Raw genomic sequence first — 9,358 nt, 5'->3', positions numbered from 1 at the left:
ATCCAATGACCCTGCCATTGGACTCCCTCTGACACCAGCTGTATCATCCAGGGTAGCCATCCCAGAAGAACCTATCTTGAACTTAGTGCATTTAAAACCAGGAAGGAGGGGAGTGTTATCACCCAGCCAAATTCAGATTCCAATCACACTGGGGTTAATCTGGAGCAGTGGTTCCCAAACTGGGGTTCGGGAACCCCTGGGGGTTCACGAAATGTTACAGGGGGTTGTGGAGAAAAAATTCCCTAATGGCGGACAGAGCTGTCCCCAGGGACCCCGGGCAGCACAGGGCCAGCAGCCTGGAGCCCCTGGACTTCCAAAAGAGAAGCAGATCAAAGCAAGCATATCTATCACACTGAGGAGATTTAAACATCAAGACTCATTATACGAAATGGAAAGGGAGGTGGATATTTTTTGCTGTTTTTAAAATTAAATAGGCAGCTAGTATTTTTAAAATTATTATGAAGAACAAGTTTAAACTTTGTTGTAACATGCGTTATTTGCCTGGACTGCTCAAGACCTGAATGCTTGTGTAGGAGGAACTCTTTGAGTTGGCTTCTTAAATACCTTTATGCTGTTTCACATCTGATACTCCTTGATGAAACATGGGAGCCTCGTCTTATAACAGGCTTATTCAAAGTGATACAAGCTACGAAAGTGAGATCTTGGAGGAGTTTTCATAATGTAATAAAAATACTGTAATGATAAATAATAATTAATAATAAATAGTGGGTAATAAGCATGTCATATTTTTTTTTTATTTCCAAGATCACGGCTTTTTATAATTTATACTCAGGTAAAGGAGAAAATCCCTGGAAATATTCATTTTTAGGAGGGGATTTGCGAGACGTGACATTTTAGTGAAAGGGGTTCACAGGTTGTTACAGTTTGGGAACCACTGATCTGGAGTAACTCAGTTGAAGAGAACAGCATCACAGAGTTTACACTGCAGAATATGGTCCATAACACCCACCCTTATGAAAGGAAGGAAAAGCCAGAGTGAAGAAACATGTAGACTCTTTGGGCCAGATTCTCTGATGATGTAAATTGGTGTCACTTCAATGAAGCTATCCTGATTTAAACCAGCTAAGGATCTGGCCCTGTGCCCATCATGATTCCGTTACAGCATTCACATGGGTCGGATGGTTTTGTAGCTAAAGCAGAGATATGAGTTCCAGCCCCAGTGCTCCACTGACTCACTGTGCAGCATCGGGCATATTACGTGCCTCAGTTTCTCACCTGTAAAATGGGGATAATACTACTCACCTACCTTTCAGAGGAGAAATGAGTCTCAGTTCATTAATGTTTGTGAAGTACTTGGAACTCCTCAGATAGAAAGAACTAATAAAGCATAAAGAATTATAGGGTGGAAGCCTGGTCCCATTGAAGTCACTGGGAGTCTTGGCATTACCTTCAATGGAGCCAGGATTTCACCCATTATACCTACCTGGATACAACTCAGCCAGTACCGCACGTCTGCGAAGGAGTATTCTGAAGTAATATCATACATCAACACCACTCCGTCAGCTTTTCGGAAGAACTGCTTGGTGACGCTATGGTACCTGTCAGAAAGCACTTTTGCTTTTTACACTTAGGTACATACTCTTTTTGCACCATTTTTAACAGCAATCCAGAGGTTTAAAAAACCCACAAGTACATACAAAGTGTGTTTCAAGTAGGGGTTGTGCAAAACCATGGTAACAAAACTGAAAATGCAAATGTGCAAAAATATGCAAATATTCCCTCCTGCAAAGGTGTGAAGCGAAGACACCATTTTGCGAAGTTTGATAGATAAGTGAAACTGGGGGAGAATATGGGCGGGGGGTTGCAAAGCTTCAGCAGAAATACATTTCAAAATTTATTACAGTTTTGCAGAGCCTTAACTGTGTGTGCATGTGTTTATAGATAGATAACAGGTAATTATAGTTGTGTGTGTGTGTATGCATACACACGGAGTAAATACACACACATTATATTGTGTGTGTATACCATATACATATAAACACACAAAATACAGACAAATATGTGTGTCTATGTACATACATAAACAGAGTAAATACACACACTACATAATATGTGTATATGTTTACAAATACATATATCCACAAAGGAGGGATAGCTCAGTGGTTTGAGCATTGACCTACTAAACCCAGGGTTGTGAGCTCAATCCTTGAGGGGGCCATTAGGGGCAAAAATCTGGCTGGGGATTGGCCCTGCTTTGAGCAGCAGGTTGGACTAGATGACCGCCTGAGGTCCCTTCCAACCCTGATATACTAAGTAGATATACATGCACACGCATATGTAGTAAACACACACACGTATTTGTGAATGTAGGGTCAAATCCTGGCCTCTCTGAAATCAGCAGGCGTTTGCCTTGAGTTGAGTGGTACCAAGGTTTGGCCTTCAGCACTTATGAGAGGGGCCGTACTGACAGCCCTGGGGACTAAAGGTCTCCCTAAATTCAGTCCTGCCCCACTGAGCTGGGATGTTTATTCTTCACCTCGACTTTATCCTTTCAAATGTCTTGTGTGAGCATATATTTATGTGGATTTCCTTATCCGACACATATTTCCCTGTACGCATTCTTTTTTGTATGTACAGCACTGTGCCTTACCTTTCTTGGCCAGCCGTGTCCCATAGGCGTAGAGCAAAGCACTTGTTGTCCACAAAAAGGTTTTTGACCCGATAATCCATTCCTAGGGCATACAGCACATTTGTAATGCAGTAGAATTCAGCCATGAGAGATGGACGTGGGGCAGGAGTGATAGGATGATATTCTATGGCCAGCCTAGATGATCACAATAGTCTCTTCTTAGATTAAAATGCCAGAATAGTGGCTGGGTTTTAAAAAGGTCTGGTTAGTTTTATGATGACTAATAAGAGTAAGAGTTGGGCATGTTCTGCTAACCGGTGCATGGACCAGGGAGAATTTCTGCTCCATTGCCCCCCTGTACAATGGGTCGGGTGCTTTATTTAATGTTTATCGCCGATCCTGCAGTCCGGTCCGCACAGCCAGCCCCTTGCTGCTGCAGAATCCCAGTGAGGTCAATGGGAACCCATGCACAGATCAGAGTGCAGGATTGGGGCCTGAGAATGGTAATGTGCCCAAGCTCAAGGTATATCTGTACAAATCCATCTTAAATATGTGGAGGTGTGTCTCTCAACTTCCTCTCATGCATCAATGATTGGCCACTCCTGGAGGCTCTGACTTAATCCATCATTGGTTTGATTTGGCAGGACAAGTCCTATGCAGGGGCGGCTCTATGCTTTTTGCCACCCCAAGCACGGCAGTCAGGTGGCCTTCGGCAGCATGCCTGCGGGCGGTCTGTGGGTCACGCGGATTCGGCGTCGTCTCTGTGGGTGATCTGCCGGTCCCGCACCTTGGGCATGCCCGCCGCTGAAGCCGCGGGACCGGCGGACCTCCTGCAGGATGCTGCCGAAGGCTGCCTGACTACCGCCCTCACAGTGACCGGCACATCGCCCCCCGCTGCTTGCTGCCCCAGGCACGCGCTTGCTGCGCTGGTGCCTGGAGCCGCCCCGGTTCTATGTCCCTACAGGACTGTATTTATGCTTAATGGAAGCTGTGGGATTCTTACCTACAGTAGCAGTTAGGCTTGGGTTGAAGGAATTCTCATGTAACCGGTACAGAAACGATGTTTTGCCAACGTTTGAGTCCCCCACAAACAACACGTTATAAAGATGGTCTGGATCAGGGCAGGTCTCCGTGGTGGCTTTAGCAGCTCTGCCTGGCTGCTCTGGTGTCACATTAGCTTGGTACCCTTGGCCTCCCAGTTTGGGGATTGCATCCTCGTTCGCTTTCACACTGCTCGTTTGCTTCTCCTCTTGTTGAAAAATACCCATGTCTCCTCCTGTTTCTTCTGCCCGTGTCGCTTCTGGTTTCCCAGTGCTTTGGGGCTGCGTCTTGGCCTGGAGTGTATCCCCTAGCTGGCTAGCTCTGAGAAGGGCTTCTCCTTGTTCATTTTCTACACCTTCTTTGTACAGGGCTCCCACATGAGGGAAATAAGTTGGTGGTGTCTCCTGTTTTGGTGTCTCTCTCTGCTCAAATGTCTTCTCCTCCGGCGCTTTCATTTCTGGAGGATTTTCCTTCAGCAGTGCCTGCTCAGAAACAGCAGGTGGCCACTCATCTGCAAGGACCACATCTCTCTTCATTGATGCCCACTTCTGAATTTCATCTGCCTGCTCTGTAATGCCAGGCTGCGATACACCTGGCAGGAGAACACCTCCCTCTGGCGGGTTCTGCTTGTGAATGGTGGCTTGCACTGCCGGCTCTGAAACAGCAGGGGGCTGCACCTCTGCATAAACAACCTCTTTCTTCGTGAGTTTTTGAGCCTGATCCTGCGTTGCTGGCTCAGAAGCCCGAGCCTGCTTCACCTCCTGTGCATGAGGTTCTGCTTGAGTTGGTCCCTGTTTAAGAGCCTCTCTTTGGGATGTAGCCTGATTGGTGGGAAGGACTGAAAGTGCCTCAGGCAGGGCCTTCAGTTCATTGTCATTTCTTGAGAGCACCTGATGCTCTGAATCTCTGACCTGCTTGATTCTTTGCTCAGAATCCCCACCTTGTCTGTCTGGCTGTAAAGAAGCATCCCCAAGCAGTAGGTCATCTGTCCCTGGTACTTGTGGTTCAGACACCTTGTTCAGAGCTGCTATTGCATCATTCAGTTCACTGAGCAAAGAGCTTTGGCCTGAAAATTCCTGCTGGAAGTACGCCTCTCCCTTTTTCATAAACTCTGTGAAGGGGTCTTCTTCTGTGGAGATCACTCTTGTCCTCTGTCCCGAATCAGCTTCAGGAGAAAATGAAATACCGTATGGCACCCTGCAAAATAATATACAATGGCATATGCTATGTACAGGAGAAAGAAAATAAGACCATAATGAGACACGCAAACACACTACATTGCACTGAGCTCTATGGACTATACCAGTGCTGTGAAATACATCAGAGAGCAGGGATGCCATGCTTGTATGTAACCCTTCTGCTGGGTGGAACCAGCAGCAGCCAGGGCCGGGTTCAATATCTGGGGGTTCCTTTCCATCAATCTAACACAGAACCAGTTCGAGCCCCCACCCAGTAACCTGGAAAATTTACCCATCGCCCCTGGGCGCCTGAGAAGCAATACTTCCCCACTTGCAAGCATGGAGTCTGAATGTAGAAAAGAAACTTTTAATAAAAGGAGGGAAGTAACTCAGTGTTAATTTGCGAAAACACTGCAAACAGGGTTCATAAACATAAACCATGAGTAAAGACCTCCCTCAAGTAGGTTGGGCAGTGTCCTTTTCCCCTCAGGTTCTTAAGTCCAGCAACTCAAAAGTCCCCTTCACATGTCCGACCCTTCTATGCACCCCTGGTTGCTGCCCTTGGTCAGTGCAGACCCAAAGTTCAGAGGTGCATCTGCAGAGTTCACCTCCCACCCTGCGTGGGGGGTAAAGCGGGGGGGGGGGGAAGAGGCATCTTACTCGCTCCTCATGTATGTTAATGCAGCAATAAAAACAATTGCACCTGGCTTGAGGGATTATTGTTTAGTTCCTTGTGCACTGGGTGAGATTAAAAGAAAAGTAATTGGCTCAAACCACTGATAAAGAGGCCTATCGGTAAAACATGATGAGGGTTTGATGCAAAGGTAAAACAGCAGAAGGGGATGATCACGGGCATCCAATTAAAATAACTGAGCTTTGTAAAGGATAAAGGTTGGCAGAGAGTTTGCTAGGTAGGTAAGGAGGTGCAGTTAACAATGCCCTGTGCTGGGGGGTTAGTGGGGATAGAACCTCTTCAGCACCACCTCTCACGCCTCTACCACTTGGGCTAAAGAGTAACCCCATTGTCCAGTGGCAGCAGTAGGCTATTACCCTCTCTGTGGACTAGCTACTGGAAGGGGGCTTTGTCCACTTAGTCAGCATCTTACATGAGTTAATGCAGAAACTACCAAAAAAAATCCCCAATAACTAATGGACAAATCACCTTTCTGTCTCTTGGGATACAATGCACAAAATGCCCCTCCAGATTTGCTCCAAATACAAGGAACATCAGGGCAAAATGCCCCTCCAGTGCTGCTCAGCGTATGAGATACACTGGGCAAAATGTTCCCTTACATCATGTGCTAGGTACAACGCAGTGTCCCACTGGGGTTTCAGTAGAACCTCAGCACGTGGGAGGAACACGATAGCCGCCATGGAGCAGGACTGAGGTATCACCAGGGGGGTAATCATCATTCCTTTGATCCTGCCTTATCTAAACAACTCGCCTCCATTTGTGCCACTTACGGCTGACGGGAGCTGTCTGGTATATCATCGCTCTGCTGGGATCCAAGTCTAATATACGTTTCAGAGCAGAATATTTTATCCTTGTTCAAAGTTTCCTTAAACAAACCGGGGAAAAGGGAGAGAAAAAACATAAGCGGTGAGAGAACTTAAAAGGAAAAATTGCTTTTCTCTTGTGCTGGCTACAGCCCTTTCTCTGCAGCATAAACTCTCTTATCCCCTCCCTCTGGTAGGCAGATCGTGATGAATGGACCTTCTAAAAATACTTTTACATAACACTTTTCACCCATCGATCTCCAAGTGCTTTACAGGGGCCAGTATCATCATCCACATTTCACTGATGGAGAAACTGAGGGGAAGCAACTTGCAGCCCATCAGGAGTAGAGCTGAGAATTGAACCCAACTCTTTCCTCTCCTTGTTCAGGATCCTATCCAGTCGGCCACACCGACTCCCTTTATGGGTCTGTCTACACTGCATCTGGGAGAGAGCCTTGTGCAAGCAGGGATGGGGCTAGCATGCTAAAAATAGCTGTGTAGACATTGCTTTGACCTTGCAACTCAGGCCCTAGAGCCTGGGATGAGGGGGTGGGCTTGAGAGCTGGAACTGCAACGTCAGAGCAATGTACATCTCCTACATGGCCTCACCCATCCCTCGCACTGCCTAGTTTCAGAAATGCAGAAAGATTAAAATGAGATAAGGCTCCACCATGAGCACGGCCGTGCCCCAGAAGGCTTTGCTGGAGCAGTGTCTTCTGGTGGTACTGGGGCCACTGCAGCTGGTCAGCCCCTTGCATGGTGAGAGGGCAGGGTTAGTACCGGTGTGAGAGGAGGCAGCCATGTTGAGGTGGAAGGCAAAGGCAGTGCTACACGGTGGGAAGGGAGGAGCTAACTGATCCACCCCCCTAACCTGTAGCATGAAAACAGGATCAGTTTCCCCCTGCACAGATGAGATACCTGGGAAGGCGGAGGGATCTCACAGGTCGCCTCAGCCAATGGTTTGTCCCTGCAAATAGAAAGAGGTGGTGGCAAGAATTACAAAGTACCGCTCCTACGCCTGAGCCTTTTCACGCCCCTGCTGTTTTTGCACTATGAGCCCTCTGCCACAAGGCGCTGCTGTCCGCATTGGCAGCAGTTCTTATCCTGTGACGGGACAGCTGGTGTGTGCGGAGCTGGTGAGATCGGAGACAGGAGGCTCACAGCGCATGGCTGAGAAGACGGTGCAGAAAGGAAGAGGGATGTATTTGAAGAGTGGCTGTTGTTATGTAGAACGTATGATATGAATTCAAGTTGAGGAGAGGGGACAGCCCTAGAGGATAAAATGCTCTCTTCACGGGGCAGGTACAGCCTGGGCAGCAGGTAGGCAAGCGTCTTCCCCACACACTGGGTCTTGCCTCAGATGTGATCTGAAAGTCTATTCAGCCCTTAGCCTCTCTGCTGACACTGTCCCAAAGGCAGCTAATTAGTTTTGTGATGATGACGATGGTAACACCTAGCTCTCATATAGCACTTTTCACCCATAGATCTCAAAGAGTTTTAGAGAGGAGGTCATTATCATTATCCCCCTTTTACAGATGGGGAAACTGAGGCATGGGAGGTGAAGTCACTTGCCCAAGGCCACTTAGCAAACCAGTGGCAGAGCCAGAAATAGAACCCAGATCTCCTGAGTCCCAGTCCAGGGCTTTATCCACTAGGAAACACTGCTTCCCTTGATGCTGTAGAGACCTGCCCCTAGGATATGCACTGAGATCCACAAACTTCTTTTCTTGTGAGCCCCCAAGCACTGTTCAGATGGAAATGACTCTTATACGAGAGAGAAGGGGATTCAAGTTACTCCAGCACTGGGAGAACCTTGTGAGGAGATGATGGACCTCAGCTTAGCCACAGGATATGTAAGCTACTTTTCCCTTGGCATGTGTCCCATAGGGAACAATACCACCAATGAACAGAGGAGTACTTGCCTCCCTTCCTCGTCGTGTGGCTGAGATATCCTGCCCCTCATAGCACCCAGATGCCCTTGGGTCTCCTGGAGCTGAATGTGGATTTGCTGCAGCTGGTTCTCCAGGTCCTGGTTGTTTTCTTTCAGCCTCTGGTTCTCGCTGGTGGCAGCGTGCTGCTTGGTGCTGAGGCTGTGGAACTGGGTCTCGAGCTTGGAGGAGAGAAGAGGTGGCAGATTCAGGCACCCATAAAGGAGCCAGCAGGAGGGTGTTAGATTTGCCAGCTGCATACGTGGAAAGCTGTTAATAATGAACTGAGCAATCCCTGGGGATAGCTGGGACACTCGAGTAGCAAGCAAAGGGTTAATATGTGGTATTTTGGTACTCATACGCTTCTGTCAGAGATCAGCTCCAATAAAAGGGGCCTGAAGAACAAGACTTGATTGGCTGAGCTAACAGGCCGGGGATCTGGTTGTGACACTTTTAGCCTGGGCCAATGGAGGCGGGCATAGGAGATGCTTTCTGTGGAGTGACTCAATAGGAGCCGCTCTTTCCTCTTGGTACAGAAGCAGTGCTCAGCATGGTGCCAAGAGGAGCTGTGCTGCTGGAGGGGCATCCCTGCAGTCCTTGCCCTCTCTGCTCTGTCTGCCACCCAAAACTGCAGTGATGTGGACATTCGCCCCTCTAGGAACTCAACTGAGTCCTCCACAGGCCACAGAACATCTCACCTCACTTTGAACCACCAGCAAGCGCTGCACTTCCCCATCCACAACGTCTAGTGCTCTCTGCACCTCCGTGGTGTGCAGGTGACTTCTTGCTTTACTCTGGAATCACAGAGGAGATGTTAATGCCAATCTCTTTAAATGACCCAGCCACTCAAGGACAATTCCCTGATGCTACCCGGAGTAACAAATCCTTTCCACACTAGGAGCTCACTACACCGAGCACCCATGGGAGGGCCTCCTTTTATAAATGGGCTGCCCTGCATTTTGAATTCAGATACAGTCTCGGGTCAGAGAGTGGGAGGAAACAGGTATGTTTGCAGTGAAAGGCAGCAGGGTAAAAACCAAAGGACAGATAGAGAAGAAAAGGCGAATGTGGGGTTAGATCAAACCCGTCAGAGTGGAGTGGTTGGTGAGTCTCTGCAGAGTCAT

The 9,358-nt window shown here is 48.0% G+C and overlaps 1 protein-coding gene across 2 annotated transcripts in view; it reads right to left on the bottom strand.

The window, feature by feature from the left end:
• RAB44 (RAB44, member RAS oncogene family) overlaps window positions 1-9,358 on the bottom strand; it is a 31,437-nt gene that overhangs the window by 7,465 nt on the left and 14,614 nt on the right. Inside the window, exons 7-13 of one of the 2 annotated variants that reach the window (XM_005280491.4) lie at window positions 8,933-9,028; window positions 8,229-8,416; window positions 7,225-7,273; window positions 6,274-6,368; window positions 3,594-4,828; window positions 2,612-2,693; window positions 1,445-1,559 (exon numbers count right to left, since the gene is read on the bottom strand). In XM_005280491.4, coding sequence (XP_005280548.2) covers window positions 1,445-1,559; window positions 2,612-2,693; window positions 3,594-4,828; window positions 6,274-6,368; window positions 7,225-7,273; window positions 8,229-8,416; window positions 8,933-9,028 — 1,860 coding nt within the window. Of the gene's footprint in view, window positions 1-1,444; window positions 1,560-2,611; window positions 2,786-3,593; window positions 4,829-6,273; window positions 6,369-7,224; window positions 7,274-8,228; window positions 8,417-8,932; window positions 9,029-9,358 lie in introns of those variants that run through there. The other variant, XM_005280492.4, reaches the window with a different exon arrangement.

Source organism: Chrysemys picta, chromosome 4 (assembly GCF_011386835.1).
Source record: "Chrysemys picta bellii isolate R12L10 chromosome 4, ASM1138683v2, whole genome shotgun sequence".
Lineage (NCBI taxonomy): Eukaryota > Metazoa > Chordata > Testudines > Emydidae > Chrysemys > Chrysemys picta.
This window is presented reverse-complemented; position numbering and strand designations above follow the sequence as displayed.